The 23,208-nt window shown below is 40.6% G+C and overlaps 1 protein-coding gene and 1 non-coding gene across 12 annotated transcripts in view; both read right to left on the bottom strand.

Moving 5' to 3' along the window:
- Positions 1-23,208, bottom strand: part of Mpdz (multiple PDZ domain crumbs cell polarity complex component) — a 164,399-nt gene that overhangs the window by 53,410 nt on the left and 87,781 nt on the right. For 6 of the 11 annotated variants that reach the window (NM_001305284.1, XM_006537644.4, XM_006537647.4 and 3 more), the window contains 4 exons: positions 17,094-17,369; positions 16,722-16,836; positions 3,768-3,966; positions 1,069-1,110 (listed from right to left, as the gene is read on the bottom strand). In NM_001305284.1, the coding sequence (NP_001292213.1) occupies positions 1,069-1,110; positions 3,768-3,966; positions 16,722-16,836; positions 17,094-17,369 (632 nt within the window). The remainder of the gene's footprint in view (positions 1-1,068; positions 1,111-3,767; positions 3,967-16,721; positions 16,837-17,093; positions 17,370-23,208) is intronic. The other 5 variants (XM_006537649.4, XM_006537643.4, NM_001305286.1 and 2 more) reach the window with 3 other exon arrangements.
- On the bottom strand, positions 6,366-6,496 carry Gm25803. The gene has a single exon (XR_003955506.1). It is a non-coding gene; the product is annotated as a small nucleolar RNA SNORA17 (small nucleolar RNA).

Consider the following 23,208-nt stretch of genomic DNA (forward strand, 5'->3'; position numbering starts at 1 on the left):
GCCCAGCTTAATGTATTCATTTATTAAAACAAACAAACAAACAAACAAACAAGTAAAACCTTTAATGTGTTACAAAAATACTGAATAGTAGATTTGCTGTTATCCACTCAAATTTCATGAGTCAAACCATGTAATTATATATTTCTATATAATACTAAAATATAAAAATGAATATAAAATCTAAAATGGTAACAGGATTTTAGAAAACATAATTTTTGAAAGATCTTTAGAAAAACTAAATTTGAGAGAACTCATATTAATCAACCCTTGAGTTAAAACCAAGAGAAAATATATAGACAAGGTATGTCAGGAATGCAATAATACTAATAAAAAGCCTCGCCTGATTTATTAGGATCTTGAAGCCCTGACCAGGATCCAGGAGTTGTTCTGTACTTGCTGATTTACTTCCATCAGAGGATAATAAATGAAGGCTTTATAAATATTTGTTTGATATTTTGTTGGCCAGGGAAAAGAACAGAGAAAGTCGCTTCCATGGTATTTGTCCCAACCAACATTGACAGTGGTCATCAGAAGAGGTGTCCCACAATGCAACAGCACATGCAGGGCAGTTGCAGCCCATGGCCAATCACACAGCCCATAGAAGCTCCGTATGAGGCAGAACCCGCCAAGGCTGAATGACAAGCTGCAGAAGCACAGGGAAGCAGATTATCTGGGAACTGCATCAAAACCTTCTATGTAATCTAACCTCTGGTTACACACGCAGTGGAAGAAAAGAGATTCGCTTTAGTGATGCTGACATGTGATAACAGCTGCTAATCCAGGGGTCACGCCTGAACATGCACACAGAATCAGTCTCACAAAGGAGCCTGGAAGCTTAGTGGCTGACAAAAAAAGGATTTCCAAATGAGTTTACAACCATTATTGCAATGCGAAAATGTAGCAACTGCATAGCTCTGCTGGAAATGACATTCTTATAAATGAAGAAAACAGCCAAACTGTACACACTGAATCTGATCTGGATCTGGGATGTTACAAAAGCATGAAATGGTTTTCACAGACAAGTTGTAACACACCACCATAATGAGCTTTTGAGTCACCAATACTCACACATAAAAGGGGGCCCGATCGTCAGCAGGTGCTGCAGAGAATCTAGAATGGGAAGCATACGCCGCAGCGTCTTTTTACAATGGTGTTAACAAATGTCAATGTCTTATGCTGAATGTGAGACGCATACATATGTAGTTAAAAGTGGGTGCTCCTGGATATTTCCCCCTCTCCACCTCCCTCGCATCTACACCTCCCCCAGAAAAGCATCTGCTCTTTCCTGGCGTCTATAGCGGTGATTATTAACAAGCCTGGAAAAATGTAACTGCAATCAATCTTTTATTCCTTGATCAGGAATTCATCCCACACGTTGGGTTAAGGCAGGTGAATTCTGATTCAGCTCAGTAATTATCTGGCAGATGTTATAAGCAGCTGCTGCTAAGCACAAAACCCTGGCTATTATTACAGTAATATGTACTAGCTCCTGGCAAGGTACAGTGAAAAGGAACAGAGTGCATTCTGTTGAGGGCTCACATCTGGCTTTGCACAGGAAACAAGGAGGCCTGGAACTTAACTGGCTGTTCTTGAACTCTGCAGACTCAATCCATCCCTTAGGCATGCACGAATACACACAACCTTCCCAGCTGTCTATCCTGAATGGCAGAGAAAGGAGCACACACACATACTGTCTCAACAAGCAATCCCTTCCCTATGGCCAATCAGTTCCGTAGCTGAGTCAGAATCTGTGAGGATTTTTTTAATAGCTTCCAGCGCTCCCCATTAATAAGCAATATAGGAAAAGTGACTGGATAGAACTTAGAGCCAAGCCATAAGTACACAGCTGAATGGGTCAGGGCTGGTGGTATGGTTTTACTCAGAATAAAGGTATAGCTGCACTTCCCTCTGGAAGAATGACAACAGTGACCTCAGGGCAATTCTAAACCTCTGCTTTATGAAATGGAAGTGACAGAAAGGGGAAATGGCCAAAAATACTTCAGAGAAAACCCAGAACACATTGCTCAGCAGCCCCACTAAATGTGGTTTATATAATGTGTTCTGCTTCTGAAAAAAAGACTGGGAAAATAAACTAAATTCCAACCATCTTCTCAGTAAGTCCATTTACAGCTACCTGAATCAGCATGAGTGGGCCTTTAAGAAAAACTGGTGTTTTTTATGTGTATGCTGGTGTGTGTGTGTGTGTAAAAGACTTACTCTCATGTGCATAGAGACTATTATATCTGTATGAAAGACTGTCATGGATATGTGAGAAAGACTGACTAGTATGTGTATATGAAAGACTGATATGTGTATGTGTAAAACTGACTAGTGCACAACAAATAGTGATTTTGTTTGTATGTGTATGAGAAAGACAAACTATGACTGGTTAATTTTAGAAGAAGGCAGCTTTTTCTTCCCTCTGTTTTACATGTCAATGTCACAATGTGCTTTGACTTATGAGATGTGATAGCCATGCTTAGCAAGTTAGCCCTCTAGTTATCTTTCAGAGTTATAAGGCAATTGATCCTCTCTCGGGGTTTGGGGTTTCTGGCTTGATTGACAAGTGAAGAGGAAAAGTAGAGACACAATACAAATGATTCAGGAATATGAGAAGAGATGTTCTGACTTTAGGTCCACTCAAACCTTCTCTGGCATTAACTCCATGCAGGACCTACACTCTGGAGACACTGCTGAATTTCTGCAGTTATTGCTGGGGATGGGGTATGGAAGCTGATGCTTCAAGTGCCCAACAGACTGGGTGAACAACAACTGAGTGTTCAATCACCAGGCCATCTGCATTTCATAACACACCCAATCGTGTAAGCTAAATATCCTGCCACAAACTATTTCCATGTGATCTGTTCCTTTGGGCAAAAGGAGGGCTGGCCACAAGCAAGAAGAAATGAACTGAAAAGCTGTTCCATTTGTGAAGTACAAGGAAGAAATTTTAAAATGATGTTCCCCTGTACTCTTATTAAAAGATAATTAAGAAATATCTCTATGATCTGAAGATCTGGTCTACTACAGAGTCAAAATGGCATGTGGGCTACGACAGTGTGCGTGACGTTTCTACCTGAGCAACAGCCTTTCTGTGTCTGACAGCAGGAGTCACTCACAACAGACACGCTCACTGCTTATGAATGGCAGCATAGAAACCATGTGGTCAGAATGCTCCAAGTGCACATTCTGCAGAGGAATGCCATGTGCAAAATATTACAGAAAAATAACCCCATACTAGTAATCACTACCAATGTAAGGTAAGCAATCTTCCTGAGCTCTGATTTATGTGTTGATCCCTAGTACAACAAGCACAAATAATCAATGATGAATATCAAAGGAGATATCCACATTGGTGAGTTTGATAAAGCCTGACCTGCAATTTATGTGGGTAAGTGTCGTTCAGGCAGGCCTTGTGCTCTTTAGCCTTCGTTACACCTGGCACTTCAGAGAACTGTGGTTCTAGGATTCACGGGAAGATACATGATTCTTTATACTGAGGGCTGTAGCCACCATGAGACTGTGTGAGATTATGAGATGTATGGAACACAGGATGTCTCTCACACCACGGTTCTTAGCAAAGCACCAGATCAAACATGATAGTGTACTGCTAGCAAAATTCAAGTGTCACACACAAACTTTATCCGGGATCAAGAAACCAGAAATAAAGCATGGAATAATTTACATGGGAAGAAAAGAAAAATATTCTTATTAAGGAGGTAAAACTCATGAATTTCCGAAGACAAACTGGTCCAGATAACACTTACTTGATATCAGGTCCAATTAGAGAATGTCTTCTGAGCATGGCCCGTGCCTGGGCATTGGTTAGACTGATGGTGGATTCTTCATTAATGGACAAAATGCAGTCGCCCACAGCAATCCGGCCATCACGACTAATGGCGCCCCCATGAATGATGCTCCGCACAATCACTCCCAGGCCATCTTTATTGGCACTTACTGTCATACCTACGGGGACAAAGAGATGCCGAAAAGGACCACAGATAGCGTTGTCAAACCCTCTGCACTTCAACATCTACTTATAGATTTGTAGAGGACAGGAGTCATGCTTTTAGTTACAAAGTAGTCTTTCTAAGGAAATACTTTACATTTATTGTCAGTCATAGCTGTGCCTGTGTGGTATATGCGTGAATGTGCCATGGAGCTCATGTGGACTCCAGAAGACCACAGTTTTGTCCATTTCTCTTTCTCCAGCACGGCTTCTGGGCACCGGACTTAGGTTATCAAGCTTCCAGGGCAGACATTTTTACATTTTACATCAGTCATCTGTCTGGCCCACAATAAAATCTTTTTAAGAGATTTAAGACCTCTGTCAAATAGTGTAAAGGTTAAATATTCCATATTTAACACATAGCAGATTAAAACACTTGACTCTGTAAAATATATATAATTTAGTTCATTTGACCTGGTCCACCTTTCCAGATATAAGCTCTTGTAAACCACCATATATATAAGGCCGGAGGAATAGCTCAGTGGTTAGAGCGCTGATTGTTTTTCCTGAGGACCCAGGTTACATTCTCAGCACCTCACAACTGTCCAACTCTAAGATCTGACAGCCTCACATAGATACACATGCAGGAAAAACCACCAATGTATAAAAATAAAAATAAATTAATTTTTAAGAAGAAAATACCATATATTATCAGAGGAGTTCTCTAACAGCAGTTCATGTCTTACACATGTATCAAATTGACAGGACTCCAAATGGATACCCTAAGATGGTAGTTACTACTTCATTTCTAGGCACCTCATTCAACTCTAGCGCTACAGCAGGGAGCTGCTATGTGCTAAATCTTAACACCGGTTGCTTAAGATGGACAGCATAGAGAACAGAACTCCTAACAGCCTGCAGTGTGCGATAAAGTCTTGACCCCCAGAGCAGAGCACACACGACATTTGAATGTTGTCCACTGACTCAAATCAACAGAAGTGTAATTCTCACCTATTACAGTTTCTGTTTCTGAACTCTAATCAGTTCCAAATATGGGCATCTGATACCTTCTTTACAAGTTCCCTGGACTTCATATCAGACAAGAGATGGAATCTCCATCATTATAATGTTATATGACTTCTAGTTCTTCACTTCCTCGAATTTCAACAGTATTCCCCTTCTCGATAAAGAGACATTACCATCCTATCATAGTACCCTCCTTTGTTCAAAGAGAAACACACTGGCGTCATTGTGTGTACATGCGTGCGCGTGTGCGTGTGCCTGTGTAACTCCGGGTGCATGTCTATACAAGTGTGTGTGGATGATAGAGGGCAACTTCGAGTGATGTTCCTCAGGCATCTTCTACATTTTGATTGAGACAAATCCTTGGTCTGGAAATAGGCTAGCTGGCTATAACGGGCAGGTGTCTGCTCATTTCCATCGTCCATCTCATCATAGCTGGAATTAAACTGTGTCACACCCAATCTGGATTGTAATATAGGTCCTAACGATTTCACTTCAGTCCCTCCCACTTGACTGGTCAGTGTTTCAGCGTTTCACCAGTTGAACCGTCTCCCCAGTCCCGAAACTATTTTGGCTACTATCAGACATGTCTCCCCTAGATTTAACACATTACCAAGACCTATCATTTCTATCTTTAAACATTACCTGCAATCTGCTTGCTCTTCTCCACTTCTAAATAAAGCCTGGACCAAGCCTACAGCATCCTTTGCTTATAATTTTGCAGCCCTGTAACTGTTCGCTTGCCTTCTGATATTGTGCCCTGTAATTCACTATACTCAGTAGAAAGGCAATTCAAATGAGACAAATTATATCCTACGTGACCTTTACATGAAATCCTCAACACTTTTCTAATATACAGCATATCTCTCAGGCTCAGTACAGAGAACATACTAGACCAGCACTCCATGAAACTTAGGCCCTTTCTTTTTTACTTGCATACTCCTTGGCCCTTGAATTCCAGCTATTGCTGCCTTCTTTCATAACACAATGACTTTCTCCCCCTTTTCACTTTACCTGACACTCTCCCTGGAATATGCTCTAACACAACTTATACATTGTTATGTTTTGGCATCACTTTCTCCAAAGCAGCCATTCAATGTAAGCTGTTTGAATTACTGTTACCTTAACAGCTTATCAGCACCCTATTTACATATTAAACCTGTAAATTTATATTTAAAATATTTCAATAGAGCATCCTTCACTTAAGCAAATTTGTAACTTAAAAAAAAACCTTTCTACTGGTTCCTTGTAAATTTCAAACCATGTACATCCAGTCCCACTCATGGTCCCAAAAAGGGTTCTTCTAGGCTCTGGCTTGCTCCCTGTCCTGGGACCCAGCCTGGGCCTGCCTGGCTCAGGACTTGAGGTCATCTCAGGATTGCTTTTTTCAGAGAATGTTAGACTAGTAATCTTTCAGATGTTCATAGGTCAGAACACTGAATGTAGACACAGCCTCTCTCCTCTCTGCTACTTCCTGATGCACATGGGACACAGCAGCCACACCTCAATGCTTCTAGGGGCAGTTTAATATTTTTTTCCAATAAGAGTATATGAATAAACACAACATGAAGAGATATAAAGCTATCAAGTTTTTTTCTTGTTCCTTTTTTTTCTTGTTGAGGTTTTTGTTGTTGTTGTGTTATTATTTTTAGTTTTGGTTTTGTTGTTGTTGTTATTGCTGCTATTTCAAGATTTCACTATGCAGCTGTGGCAGGCCTCAAAATCACTGAGCAGAATAACCTAGCTTCAAGCTCAGATCTTACTCCCTTTGCCTCCCAAGTACTGGGATTAGCATGATGGGATTAAAGGCAGGAGCCACAATACCTGGTGCTTGTCCTTGTTCTGGCTGTTTTCTAGACAAGATTTCTCTATGTAGCCCTGACTGTAGTAGATATTGGCCTGTAGACCAAGCTGGCCTAGAACTCAGATCCTGCTGCCTCTGCCTCTGAAGTGGTAGGACTAAAGACATGTGCCACCTCCTGCCTGGTTTTTGTTTTGTTTTGGTTTTTGTTCTATGTCTAGACAGGGACAATCCTGAGTAGCCAGAAACTTTCTATATAGAACTCTCTAAGTAAGGTAACCTTGAATTTGCTGCAATATTCTTGCCTCTGTCTCCCAAGCACTGTAATTACAGGTATAAATCACACCATAATGAGTTTTTTTATACACAAACCTTGACAAAAGTACATTATTTTATTTTTATCATTATTCATTATATCATAATTTTAATATCTATCTAAATATGAGTTTCACCTATACTAATTCATATATTTTTAAAACAATTTTGAGAATGTTCCCAGTAATATTTGTATCCCGATACCACAGACGGGTCTGGATAGGAGCAATCTAGTATCTTATAGTTAAAATGCTAAGAACAATGTTGATCCTGCCAATCCATGAGCATGGGAGATCTTTCCAAATGGCTATCTTGCCAAAAGCAATCTACAGATTCAATGCAATCCCCATCAAAATTCCAACTCAATTCTTCAACGAATTACAAAGAGCAATCTGCAAATTCATCTGGAATAACAAAAAACCTAGGATAGCAAAAACTCTTCTCAAGGATAAAAGAACCTCTGGTGGAATTACCATCCCTGACCTAAAGCTTTACTACAGAGCAATTGTGATAAAAACTGCATGGTACTGGTATACTGACAGACAAGTAGACCAATGGAATAGAATTGAAGACCCAGAAATGAACCCACACACCTATGGTCACTTGATCTTCGACAAGGGAGCTAAAACCATCCAGTGGAAGAAAGACAGCATTTTCAACAATTGGTGCTGGCACAACTGGTTGTTATCATGTAGAAGAATGCGAATCGATTCATACCTATCTCCTTGTACTAAGGTCAAATCTAAGTGGATCAAGGAACTTCACATAAAACCAGAGACACTGAAACTTATAGAGGAGAAAGTAGGGAAAAGCCTTGAAGATATGGGTACAGGGGGAAAATTCCTGAATAGAACAGCAATGGCTTGTGCTGTAAGATCGAGAATTGACAAATGGGACCTCATGAAACTGCAAAGCTTCTGCAAGGCAAAAGACACCGTCAATAAGACAAAAAGATCACCAACAGATTGGGAAAGGATCTTTACCTATCCTAAATCACATAGGGGACTAATATCCAACATATATAAAGAACTCAAGAAGGTGGACTTCAGAAAATCAAATAACCCCATTAAAAAATGGGGCTCAGAACTGAACAAAGAATTCTCACCTGAGGAATGGCAGAGAAACACCTGAAAAAATGTTCAACATCCTTAATCATCAGGGAAATGCAAATCAAAACAACCCTGAGATTCCACCTCACACCAGTCAGAATGGCTAAGATCAAAAATTCAGGTGACAGCAGATGCTGGCGTGGATGTGGAGAAAGAGGAACACTCCTCCATTGTTGGTGGGATTGCAGGCTTGTACAACCACTCTGGAAATCAGTCTGGCGGTTCCTCAGGAAATTGGACATAGTACTACCAGAGGATCCAGCAATACCTCTCCTGGGCATATATCCAGAAGATGCCCCAACTGGTAAGAAGGACACATGCTCCACTATGTTCATAGCAGCCTTATTTATAATAGCCAGAAGCTGGAAAGAACCCAGATGCCCCTCAACAGAGGAATAGATACAGAAAATGTGGTACATCTACACAATGGAGTACTACTCAGCTATTAAAAAGAATGAATTTACGAATTCCGAGCCAAATGGATGGACCTGGAGGGCATCATCCTGAGTGAGATAACACATTCACAAAGGAACTCACACAATATGTACTCACTGATAAGTGGATATTAGCCCAAAACCTAGGATGCCCAAGATATAAGATACAATTTCCTAAACACATGAAACTCAAGAAAAATGAAGACTGAAGTGTGGACACTATGCCCCTCCTTAGAAGTGGGAACAAAACACCCTTGGAAGGAGTTACAGAGACAAAGTTTGGAGCTGAGATGAAAGGATGGACCATGTAGAGACTTCCATATCCAGGGATCCACCCCATAATCAGCATCCAAACGCTGACACCATTGCATACACTAGCAAGATTTTATCGAAAGGACCCAGATGTAGCTGTCTCTTGTGAGACTATGCCGAGGCCTAGCAAACACAGAAGTGGATGCTCACAGTCAGCTAATGGATGGATCGATCACAGGGCTCCCAATGGAGGAGCTAGAGAAAGTAGCCAAAGAGCTAAAGGGATCTGCAACCCTATAGGCGGAACAACATTATGAACTAACCAGTACCCCGGAGCTCTTGACTCTAGCTGCATATGTATCAAAAGATGGCCTAGTCGGCCATCACTGGAAAGAGAGGCCCATTGGACACGCAAACTTTATATGCCCCAGTACAGGGGAACGCCAGGGCCAAAAAGGGGGAGTGGGTGGGTAGGGGATTGGGGGTGGGTGGGTATGGGGGACTTTTGGTATAGCATTGGAAATGTAAATGAGCTAAATACCTAATAAAAAATGGAAAAAAAAGAGATATTAAGGAAAAAAAATGGGGCTCAGAACTGAACAAAGAATTCTCACCTGAGGAATGGCAGAGAAACACCTGAAAAAATGTTCAACATCCTTAATCATCAGGGAAATGCAAATCAAAACAACCCTGAGATTCCACCTCACACCAGTCAGAATGGCTAAGATCAAAAATTCAGGTGACAGCAGATGCTGGTGAGGATGTGGAGGAAGAGGAACACTCCTCCATTGTTGGTAGGATTGCAGGCTTTTACAACCACTCTGGAAATCAGTCTGGCGGTTCCTTAGAAAATTGGACATAGTACTACCAGAGAATCCCGCAATACCTCTTCTGGGCATATATCAAGAAGATGTCCCAACCGGTATGAAGGACACATGCTCCACTATGTTCATAGCAGCCTTATTTATAATAGCCAGAAGCTGGAAAGAACCCAGATGCCCCTCAACAGAGGAATGGATACAGAAAATGTGGTACATTTACACAATGGAGTACTACTCAGCTATTAAAAAGAATGAATTTATGAAATTCCTAGACAAATGGATGGACCTGGAGGGCATCATCCTGAGTGAGGTAACCCAATCACAAAGGAACTCACACAATATGTACTCACTGATAAGTGGATATTAGCCCAAAACTTAGGATACCCAAGATATAAGATACAATTTGCTAAACGCATGAAACTCTAGAAGAACGAAGACCAAAGTGTGGACACTGTGCCCCTTCTTAGAACTGGGAACAAAACACCCATGGAAGGAGTTACAGAGACAAAGTTTGGAGCTGGGACAAAAGGATGGACCATCTAGAGACTGCCATATCCAGGGATCCACCCCATAATCAGCTTCCAAACGCTGACACCATTGCATACACTAGCAAGATTTTGCTGAAAGGACCCAGATAGAGCTGTCTCTTGTGAGACTATGCCAGGGCCTAGCAAACACAGAAGTGGATGCTCACAGTCAGCTATTGGATGGATCACAGGGCCCCCAATGGAGGAGCTAGAGAAAGTACCCAAGGAGCTAAAGGGATCTGCAACCCTATAGGTGGAACAACAATATGAACTAAGCAGTACCCTGGAGCTCTTGACTCTAGCTGCATATGTATCAAAAGATGGCCTAGTCGGCCATCACTGGAAAGAGAGGCCCATTGGACTTGCAAACTTTATATGCCCCAGTACAGGGGAACGCCAGGGCCAAAAAAATGGGAATGGGTGGGTAGGGAAGTGGGTGGGAGGGTATGGGGGACTTTTGGGATAGCATTGGAAATGTAATTGAGGAAAATACGTAATAAATTTTAAAAAATGCTAAGAACAGACAGCAAAGGGTATTGAAAACTGCAAGAGAGAAAGGTCACGTCATTTATAAACACAAACATAATAAGGTAACGCCAGATTATCTGAAAGAAATAGTTAAAGCCAGAAGAACCTGGAAATATATATTTTAAGCTCTGCAAAACTATTAACTGCTAACACAGACCATTATACTCAGAAAGAAACCTACCTATTAAAATTGAAAGATAAATAAAAACTTTCCATGACAGAGATACACGAAGGAATTTAAGAACATGAACCCAGCTCTAATGGGGATGCTGGAAAGAAAATTTCCATCTCAAGAACAGAATAAACATCAAAGATGTCAAAAGGAATAAATAAACAATACCTGGACAGTTAATAAAAGGGGAGCTGAGTAAACGCCCCAGAGCAGATGGTCACTGAAACAGTTCTTTCAATATCAAGTCTAAACACTAATAGTCTCAACTTTCCCAATAACAAAAGTACAGATTATTGAATTAGATTAGAAAATAGAGCAGAATTTATTTTTTCTTCTGCCTTCAAGAACATAGCTCAACTCTAAATATTTATATCACCTTTGAATAAAAAGATGGAAAAAGCTATTCCTAACAAATATAACCAAGAAGCAAACAGGTGTTAACTATTTCAATATCTGATAAAATAGAATTCAAAACAAAAACTAGTCAGAAGAAATAAGGAAGGTTACTTCATAATCAGAACAACAACCCATCAAGAGGACACTATAGTTCTAAACATACATACACCAAATTTCATAAAACAAGCACTACTAGATTCAAAGCCACAAAGCTGGTAGTATGTGGATTTAGCCAAACCACAGGCATCAGCAGGTCTTAGAGAAGCTCACTAGATAGAAAGCTAATTTTAAAATATAACTAAAGTAAAGTTCTAAAGAAATTGCCCTGCAATGAGTGGACAATACTTGCATCAGAAGATACGCGTTATTAAAGGTAAGTACAGTGCAAGTGATGAGATACTTTCCTACCAGTTACTGTTCAGATAGACCCCAGAAGTCTCTAAAACAGCATAAGCTATGGACATTGACCTTGGTTACCCACTATAATTACTTAGTAAGACCCTATTGGTGAAGACAACACACACTTCAGCTGCAGGACACAAAGAAAACAATATCAAACTGACCAGTACTTCTCTGCTGGCAAGCTTTCATTGTACCAGCAGCAGACCCTTCATGCTACAATACCACCCTGTCAAGCAATATGCCAACTGGTATAATAGTGGCATGTTTTGGGGTGGAGTGGGGTGGATTTCATGACTGGTACTGTAAACTTGGTCAGAAGCCATGGGGAAGGCATGGGCCCAGGAAAGAACCTCTATTGCTATTTTCCTCAAAGGTCGTGATTTTAAATTGCCTTCTTAATATTGAGATTCATGCTCAGACCTTGGCTATTCTCCGTCTTTGTCAGAGAAGCTTCTTTTTGCAGGGGGCAGTAGTTAATTCAGAGATGCTTAGCTGGTTAAATGATGAGAAAGAGACTCAGTGTTCAGCATGTTTGTCAACTACTCCTGCCATCCAGTCTCAGAGTTGGCAGAAGAAGAAGCAGACATAATTTAAGAGCTGAAAGCTACAGAGGAACGCTATGAAATGCTGTCTTATGGACATGCCATGACATGCCACATGTGAGCTCACAGCAATTGTGGCTACCTGTATAAGTCCAGCCAGACAGCCAAAATCCTGGGATAGATGGGGATGGTCTTCACAAGGCCTTACCTCTTAATGTGGAGCTGCTAGCAATTGCCAGCATCTGGGAAATGAGGATCAATTCTTCTTTGCTGGTGTTCCCACTGGTAGGTTCCCCATGATTCAGTGGCTAACCCTACACCTGGGTACATAGTGGCAGCACTAACTGAACTCAGTGAGAGGAAGAGGAGGAGGTGCCAGCAGCAATGGCAGCAGCATGTATTGGGAAGGAGACGCGGCGAATGGCATTCAGGGGAGGAAGAGACAGACTGATAGGGTCCTGTGTACATGTGTGACATAATAATAAAGGAAAAAGTAACAAGAAAGAATTGGCTATTGAATTAGAAAGTAAATGTAATACAAAAAGATAGCCAACAGACAGGCAGGCAGGCAGACAGACAGACAGACAGACAGATGGACAATGCTCAAAGTGGTGACTTATGCCTGTTGTCTCAGCACATGAAAGACTAAGAAGGGAAGATGGATGCAGATCTGAGGCCAGTCTGGGCAGTTCCAGGACAGCCTGAATTACGAAGCAATATCCTGTCTCCAAAAACACCACATAAGATAGATTTACAATGTACCTCTATTCAAGCCAAAGAACACTGCTCTCCAAAGCAAGCTCAAATCGTAGCTTAGCTTCCAATGCAGATTTTTACTGCAGCAGTCATAATGCTGTTACTCTGAAAGCCCTGTTTGTAAGAACAAGCAACAGGAAGACCTGAGTCCTGACTCCAGATCTTAATTGCTGAATACTACTAGACAAATCTAGGAGTCTATGTTTCAATAACTTGCCAATGAAGGAAATACAGCATCTCCCTTTCATTTTCAGTCCCTTAAACTGTTTTTTTTTTCAAGCCCAAATACAACAAAGTTAGCAAATCAGCTTATGATCTACCAAAAATCACACACACTGTAAACTCGAAAAGGCTAAAGAACAACTCTACTGGGCATGGTGGCACATTCTTGCAATTCCAATCATTTATTTGAGGGCAGCGTGAGAAACATATTTAGACCCTGTCCCCAAACAACAATATCAAAAACTGCAACAACAAAAAATGTTTCATGAAAGCGAAATTAATTGGTGGTAAGAGCCTTTACTGGAACTTGCCATTTATAAATGATTTGTTTCTGTTGTCTCAGAAAATGAAGACTGCACACCTCAGACAGGCTGAGGACAGACTGCAAATGATGACTGTCCACTCACCAGAAGAATATCAACAGGAGATTTCTTATATTAGTATCATGCTTTTTGTTGCTTTAGGTTATAGTGAAAGCACCTTTCCACACTAAATCTTACTTATACATACTGAATTAATTTAATATTTGTGTTAACAGAGATTTTCTTTAAATGGCCTTTTCCAAGGTTTCTTTACATGTTTGTATGCAGAAATCTGAACACTGACTATCTCAGTTAAATGAAATATTAAGAGAAATTTTCTCAACAAAATAGACATGACATCTTCTACAGAGCTCACACTCAAGAACAAAACCTTCAGGTCAAAAAGGTGCAGTGGAATAGCTCCCAACGTTGAGATCACAGCACTGTGCTGTGATCCTAACTGTTTACAGCTGCATAGAGCCAAGTGTGACTCACAGGTCTTAGGATGAGCACAGCCATATGAGGAACTTTGCTGAGTACAAAAGTATCCAACAATCAGGGTCTAAGTTTATAAAGATACAGTAGATATGTAGACTAATTCTGAAAATGAGGCAAAATCAATAATGAAATAAATAAATTCTAGCTCAACAGAAAGGCACCATCACTCAGAAATTGTGGCACAAGCTGTGATTTCCTCTATCAACACTGCTCTTACATTCATAATTGAGGGATATTTTATATTTTAATTTTAAAATCAAGCTACTGAAGTTTTAATAGTTTTCCAGATATGATAAAGAATACTTTTAACCCTTACTGTTTTTACAAGATCTTAACTAACTCAAAACTTAAACACTTGCATGAAAGCACTTCAAATGTCTATCAGTAGATAAGAAAAGGTAACGTTCACTTACAATAGAATAGTATTTATTCTAAAAAGAAGGAAATTTCTGATGTGTTCTACAGGAGATTTAAAGACATTCTGCTATATAAAATAGTTGCAAAAAGTTAAGTCCTGTATGACCCCACTTACTTGTAGTAACTAGAGCAAAAACATAAACCTAAGAGGAGGCCAATCGCCATATAACAAACTAAAAACACGGACACATTACACCTGCGATGCTCCTCATACAGAGAACATGAAGGTTAACAGGGACAGATCATCCCCCTGAGTGCGGAGGGAAGGAGGGATACTATGTTGTCTCTGTGCAATGAGCCCCAGAGAAGAGCACAGCAATTGTTTGGTGCTGGAATAGAAACATTTCCATAGAATTTTCTAAATGGCATTCTTCTACTGTGAACTGTGAGTTGTCTGACAATGTAAAGTCCTAAACATCTCTGTAAAAGTCAACATGCTACATATATTCCATTATCCCTCCTCAGAGTCCCACAATACACAGCACCATCTGAATCTGATGCATGAATGGGGAATCTTACATCTGCCAAATCCCAAAGCAGGAGGCATAGAACTTACTGAGAATCCTCATTAATCCTGGACAAAGTGAGCACAGAACGACCTGGCTCTGGGAGCTCCACCGGGCAGCTGCAATGGACACTGCTGGGCAGTGCACGGAGCTGCAGAGATGCTACAAGCCTTGTCTTAAGATCCATGAATATAATAAACATTACATATTGCATATGTAATATAAATAAATATTGATACGAATATTGATTATATGTATATATAGTATACATGTTTGATATGTGGTTTATATAACTATCTAATATTACATGTACTTTATGGCTAAGATAAATACAATTATGTGATTTATGAAATATTTTTTCTTCTTTGAATGTGCAATTATGTATAGTTACAGCAGTACATGTCTGTCTTAGTTAGGGTTTTGTAGCTGTGCAGAGACACAACGTCCAGGGCAACCCTTCTAAAGGACAACCTTTAATGCGACTGGCTTAGAGTTCCAGAGGCTTGTTTACTCCTTTACTGCCATTGTAGGAAGCACAGCAGCATGCACACAGACATGGTCCTGGAGGAGCCAAGAGTTCTGCATAGTGATGCCAAGGCAAGCCAGGAGAAGACTCAGGGGAAGGCACTCTCTTCTGTCCTGGATGGAGCTTGAGTGTAGGACATCCAAGCTCAACCCCACAGTGACACACTTCCTCAAACAAGGCCACACCTACTCCAAGGCCAAACCGCCTAATAATGTTGCTTCCCATGAGCTAAGCATATTCAAACCACCACTACATCCTATCCTACAATTCTCCTTTTGGTGGGTACGGGTAGGTATCCAGCCACCACCAAACAGAACAGCATATAGGAGAGTCTGGGGTTCTGGGAATGTCTCTTCTGAGTTTCAAGTTCAACAAGAAACCAGGGCCACACCCAGGATACTAGTGTAAAGGGTGTTCGTTGGTTGGTCACTGCAGGAAGACAGTCTTTGATATGAACTAACAATTGGGTTACATGTGGGCATTCTGAGGCTCTAACGAATCATCCTCCATCAGTCAGGAGCAGCAGAGAGGCTGCCTTGCTCAGCGTGGCAATGGTTAAGGCTCTGTCCCAGCAGCTGTACCTACTGCCATCAGGGCTCTCTCCTCAGAAAGTGGTTTGTGATTATGAACCAGCCAAAGCCTGTTATGAATGGCAGAGGACTATCTCTGCAGGGGTTCTGTGTGTCGAGTTCTTTCAGGGACAAATGCAGACTATGAAAACCTGCATTTATGTAGTGGCACACCTGGCAGGTGTTAGTCTTCCTAACACCTCCAGTGAATGAAAGAGTAAATACAATCTGACTCTCACATAGCTAACATTATTCAAAGAAAGTAGTAATTTACTTTTCCAAAGAACTTAGAATTCCAATTGACAACTTCTCATTTTCTAAGAATTCCTTTTCTGATTTGCTACTTTACACACACACACAATTCATATAACTTTTACTTGAATGTAAGTGAGGTTTTTGAAAACCCAGAAATAAGAGAATAAGGGATGTAAGCTGGTATGAAATAAATAAATAAACCTGTTCCCACTTCAGGGAAAAAATATGTGTGCATAAAAAGAAACAAGAAGAACACTTCTAGCATCTTTTCTCTGCAGCTAAAACTGGTGCTGAAACTCTCTGTCCTCTCATGGACTAAGGGGCAACACTGCGTAAGGTGACGCCCACTGTCCTCTCTCAGACTGAAGAGCAGTGCTGTGTGGAAGGCGGGGAACTTACCTAGGCTGGAGCTGCCTTTTGCTATAGTAACGGTCCTCTCAAAAGCTTCCTGGGACATACTCTGCAAGTTGACAGACTCAGCATCAGATGCCAGAGAGCTCTGGTCAGTTAAATACTTAGAACCCCAGAAGAAAGAAAAGAGAAAGTCACATGGGAAGAAAACTAGACTTTGGAGCAGTCATTTCAACATTGCACATGCTCCCTCCCGAGTTGTGATTTAGCAAGAACCCACAATCAATCAAGTTCGTAGGTCACCTCTCAGTCAGACAAGCACTCATCCCACACGAGGAGGGCCTTGGGATGGAAATCCTCTCTCTCCCCTTCCCATCCTCTCCCTCGTCAAGACACCAGGTCCTAGCCGCAGGATGGTACCTTCTGAGCCACAGCAGGCAGTGCAGGAGCAAGCTCGGAGGTGCTTAGGCTACTTGGTAACTGCGAGTGAGGCCACGCTACTGGGTTTGCACATTCGTATTTTTGTTCAACAGCATTTGTAGTTGTGTAGTCACTGATGGGGAAACCAGAGGTGGGTGCTGGCCTCATGTCTGTGGGAGGAGAGCCAGCATGCTGTCTCTGAAGGAGGTTCTGTGTGTAGAGTTCTTCCAGGGACAAATGCAGACCAAGCACTACTTCAGAACTGCTGGTCACATCCTGATGATGAACAGACAAAGCCACAAGTCAAAAACTGAGACTAGAGTTATATCACCTTACTATATGTCACATTTTACTGAATTACTACTTACTGAAAAAAAAAACACATTTTTAAAAATTTTTAAAGCCTTCTAACGCATTCTTCGCTGAGCATGTTTTCCTCCTGCATATTTTTAATTTCATATATGTTTTTCACTGCATTTCTTATAAATGTTTTATCTCATGTTCTAGTGAGTTATAGGATAGGCCAGATACAAGATAACTTTAGATACAATATTTACTTCTAGCTACAAGCAAGCAACTCCAAGTTAAAGATAGACAGGGAAGCAAACAACTCATATTCCCAAATCACACTTGCTAGAAGCTGCTCTCTACTGAGAGGACCAAGTATGAGAGCCATGGCTTTGGAATCCCAGCACCCTCCAGGAACAAATTGTTCATAGATAGCTGTTCATACAGAAGAGCAGAAAAGCTTGAAATTCAGATTACTATGGAAAACCTGCATGTTCTGTAAGCTCTAACAAGCCACAGTAAATCAGAGAGCCACAGAAACCTCTTCTAATCTACTTTTTCTTATTAGCAATCTGTATATCAAAGAATCTGTCTTGATAGCTACATACTAGAAAATTTCTACAATTCCTTGAAAGCCTAAAATCCTACAGTCCTATACAGCTGCATACTTCTCGCAGCAGACACACTTTAGCACTTACATCCTTGGGACAATGTAGCTGCTTTACAGACAGCTATGCAGAAGTTTGTTTTCCTTAGATCCTCTTGTCTACATTTTTGATTTCTTATGATGCTGGGGATTGAACTCAGGACGTTTTCTACACTGTGGGAGCATCATACCACAGAACAACAGCTACAGTACTCTCAGTTCCTGTAAAGTGCAAAAGTCTTAAGAACAATCCAGAGAATATTATAAAAGACTTTGCATGTGGCTCCTCTGTCCATCAACTTCCCCAGGACATTTGTCCGGATCAGTTAGACATTGATCCCCCCATTTTATGAATTTGCATAATATTCATGCAACTATCTTTATATACTTGCACATAAGGTTAATATCTTAAAATCTAAACAGAACCACCATTTAGTACTTTCACTTGCTTTTCTCCACAGTCTTGTGTCTTGATGTCAGTGATTAAAGTCCACTTTACCCTCCCTAGGAGCACAGTTACTGAAAGGCAATGGTGGACCTGCATTCTCGAAGCCTCAGTTCCAGTACTGGCTCACAACTAGCTTAAGCTTTGGCCAAGTTCACAATTCTCACCTCTCTCCTCTGCTCCCCTCACCTATTTCATGGGAAAAACAATAGATCCTAGTAAAGGACTTCTGAGGGAGACAAGAAGAGCTGAAAACAGGCTTGACATCATAGGAAAGGCCCAGCAGACCTTAGTTACTACAGCTATCTATATTAGGAAATGTTTATAACCAAACCATTCCTGCAATAAATAGTGGTACAGCTCTTCAGCCATCCCAGTGTTCTCTCACAGAAGCAGACAGTGGGGTGCACAGGAACTATTCTTATTGTATCTTGTGTGAACCCTCTCTACTCACACCTTCTGGCTCTTTTTACTGGGTACCATTCACCTTTTCTTTTCAGAATATGGATTCTAGTGAGAGTTTACCAGGGTTCTAAGTTTGCATATGTAATATTTTACCACGATTAAGTTCTTGACATAACCAAATTTGTAATTTGGGGGATTCTGGGCTTCATCTACACACAATTCCCACAGAAGAAGGGTGGCACTCTCTAGTATTTTTCGTCTACTTTACACATAATTGTTTTTACATTTCAGCCATCTAGGATCTACTTCAGTTGTGAGACAGGATGTAGGTCTATCCCTTTTTCTCATGAAGGTAAAAATTTCAAAATAATCTATTTTATGTCCTGGTTTTTAATATGTTTTCACTGTTCTGAATTATGAAATACTCTTAGCACACATAGTGGTCTCTCACAGATGTATTTATCATCTTTAGTATTATTAGGAACAAAGGATAGAAAGTAGCTGCCACCACATCCCACAATCTAGAGAGAAACTGTTGGCTCTGCTTTCCAATTTCAGTTATCTTATTCTTACAAGACACATCCTACTTACCAAAGGACTGCTAAGTTTTGGAATTATTAAATTAATTACAATAATTAGCAGAAAATCATCTCACTCATGCCTCAAAGAAGCATCATCAAATCTGCTTTTCATCAGTGAAAGCAGTCTATCCGCCCTTGTTAGCTAGGGCTTACTGGAAATTGCAGGACAGAAATGTCCATGCATTATTCATGGAAAGTGGTACAGACACACTGAAAGGGAACAGCTAATCAACAAGCCAGATGATGCACGCCTGCTTCAGAAGCTTATAGGTGCTGAGTACCCTACTGTTTGTTATGTTCAAGTGTAATGAGTTGAAGTAAAACATCTTCTTTCCTCTAGACGAATGTCTAAAACTCTTCTAGTTTCCCATGCTTCTTTTTTTTCTTTTGTTTTTTTTTTGTTTGTTTGTTTGTTTTTTGTTTTGTTTTGTTTTGTTTTGGTTTGGTTTGGTTTTTTGTTTTTTGTTTTTTTTTCCGAGACAGGATTTCTCTGTATAGCCCTGACTGTCCTGGAACTCACTCTGTAGACCAGGCTGGCCTTGAATTCAGAAATCTGCCTGCCTCTGCCTCCCAAGTGATGGGATTAAAGGTGTGCACTACCATGCCCAGCTCTCCCATGCTTCTTAATATTCTAAGTGAAGTATCTCAAAAGATTTGGCATATTCTTGACCTCATGAAAAATGGGGATAGATGAGAAATTAAAAGGCTTTATGTGTGTGTATATATAGATATAGATATAGGTATAGATATGTGTGTGTATATGTATATATACATACATACATATATATGTATGTATATATATATATATATATATATATATATATATATATATATATACACATATATATGTGTGTGTGTGTGTGTGTGTGTGTGTGTGTATATTTGTTTTTTTTGAGACAGGGTTTCTCTGTATAGCTCTGGCTGTCCTAGAACTCACTTTGTAGACCAGGCTGGCCTTTAACTCAGAAATCTGCCTGCCTCTGCCTCCTGAGTGCTGGGATTAAAGGTGTGCACCACCACGCCTGGCTGAACGCTATATTTCTTAAATTTAATACAAAATTTAAGGTTGCTCATTACCACACTACTTTAATGGATAATGATGTATACAGAGAAGCCAATGCTGATGTTTCTGACAGCTGTAATAGCAAATGCAGTTTAACAGAGAACTCCTGTTGTACTTCACAGCCCCAAGTCCTCTACCTTACTGCCATTTTCCTTCTACTTTCATATGGTCCCTAATATGGTAAAGGCATATCTTTCATTCCTAAGAGCCAGAGATTCCTTCACTGATGCTCTGCAGTTGTTCTCATCCTACTGCCTCGGTTAGCTTTCAATCATAAGCTCTTCTCCAAACCATCACAAAACAGACGTGGCCATGTGGGCAAATAACTTATGGCAGTGCTACAAAGCAGAGACCTGTAGGGTGTGGGGCCACTTTCTACTGCCATGAAATCCAGTAGGTGTGTTTTGTATATAAAGTAAACAAAGGTTTATAACAAACACAACTTCCCCTGTACCAGGACACACACTGTTTCCTGGAGAATCAGTCAGTCCTGACCATTTCATCCGGGTAGCAGGCTGAGAATGCACTATAACAGGATGCTAGCCTGCAAGGGACTTAACATAGTTATTAAATCTTGACCAATTGTTTTATTAGGTCATTTTTAAAGCAAAACTTTCCATAGAAACTGTGCTGAGTATTTAAACAGACATCAACTGACATTCAGTTTTGGAAAACAAGTATTATTGAATTCTGTCATGTTTTTGGAAGCAGTAAGGAAAATGGAATAATTTTTTAAATTATCCCCCAAATTAGAAGCTAGAACAACAAAAAAGAAAAACATCACTATAGCTATGTTGAAACTAAAATGCACCTTTTACTTATTTATATTTATTGTATTATTCACTGGTAAATCTGCCTTGCCTGGAACTCCAAACCCTCCTGCAAAAGCCTAGATGCACTGGGTTTTGTGGCACAGCCTTTAGCCCCAGACTCCTGCACTCTGAGTGGGGATGAGGCATGGCAGGCAGAGCTATAAGTTCAAGGCTAGCCTGGTCTACATTGCAGGGCTACATAGTGAGACCTTATCTCAAGAGAGGGAGAGAGAAAATAAAATTAAAGTAGCCTTGAAGTGATGGGGAAGCCATCTTCAACTCAAATGAGTATTTCACTAAATGGCCTGTAATCCAAATAATGCAGATGTGGATAATTTAAACTTACAAGTATTAATGAATATAACTAAAGTATAATATATTCCCTGAGCTGCCAATATGGGAGACTTCATATACGAGCAGAGGCAGGAACTCACAGAGAGAGCTTAGCCTGCTGCATGAGGTTAAACTGTGCTCTGAAGCACAAGCGGCCACCATGACAAAGCAGATGCTCCATGGTCTGCACCTATGGACCCCCGTTGCATACCTAACCAAGCAGTGAAGGTATGACTCCAGGGACGTAAGTGCTAATCCAGTCCCAGTCCTACAGACTAAGTCAAAAACTGCAAGAAACGCTGAGGGCTTAGGGCTCTGCTTGGTCACTCTTACAAATCTATACACAAGCATCTGGTTTTCTTCATTACCCAGACATATAGTACATATAACCACATATTCTTAAGTAGCCATAGATGCTATTAATTTGATTTGCATTTAATTAATTTAAAAGTCTAGAGGTAAGCTTATCGAGCTTTTATCAAGTTCAATTATGAATTCCTTAACAAACCCTGTATGATGAACTTAGAGCAAACGGGGAGGATATATCATATAATTTATTCAGCTTTTATAATTTTTCCCTAGAAGAGATCTAAGTACAAAAATTCAGAGACAAAAACAAAACCACAACACAAGAAAACACCAGAGTTGCAATGTTTTACTAAGGAAGCTGAAAGCCCACAGGACGTTTAAACATCCTCATTAATGGCTTATTTTTGCTCTTTAGTTTAAATATTTCAGTTGTCAGGTCGGCTTGCCAAACTTTGATTCAACAAAAGAGTAAGCTGCTTAGACAAAAATGAGGCAAACCGACTTCAGCAAGTCAGTATGTTGTGCTGCGCAGAGCCAGTGTTTGCCCTGTAAAATGTATGCTTCTCGGTCTGCAGACTGTGGAATCCCTTGAAGTAACAATTACCACAGTAAACACAGCAATCTGTCCCACTGGCAAGAAGAAGTGTGCAGTGCTATGGTTTCGGGATCCCACCAGGAGATAAAACTAGCTTCCAGTCCTGAGGCTGATCAGGACTGAGCACAGGCCACACAGTCTGTAACCAGGGACCTCAGGTGTGCAGGCAAGGAGTGGCTGCTCACTTAACACCCTAACTTGCAAACAAAGTCCAGGACGGTGCCTGGTGGCATGGGCAAAAGGAACAGGCACACATCAGACATAACACAAAATGCTGTGCTGGAAAGGGAGAACACACAGACAGACCTAAGGCCCCTTGCTTCCCAACCTCCTCATTAATGGGGCTCTCTCGCACTGAATTCGATGTATGAGGAAACAGTATCACCTTAAGAGAAAATGCTGTCCATCCTCCTTGTCTTCATGTTCATTTATTGTATGTTTCCAACACAGACATTATATCCACACATGAACTGTCTGCCTAGACACCTGGTTCTGTACGCAGTCACCATTGCACACAACAGAGAAATTGGATAGAGCAGCATTCCCATACGGCCTGGTTTTCTTCAAAATAACATGTGGGAAGTGCCAGAGTCACACACTTAGAGAGTTTCTCTCTACTTAAATACACAGATATTTAC

Source organism: Mus musculus, chromosome 4 (assembly GCF_000001635.26).
Source record: "Mus musculus strain C57BL/6J chromosome 4, GRCm38.p6 C57BL/6J".
Taxonomy (NCBI): domain Eukaryota; kingdom Metazoa; phylum Chordata; class Mammalia; order Rodentia; family Muridae; genus Mus; species Mus musculus.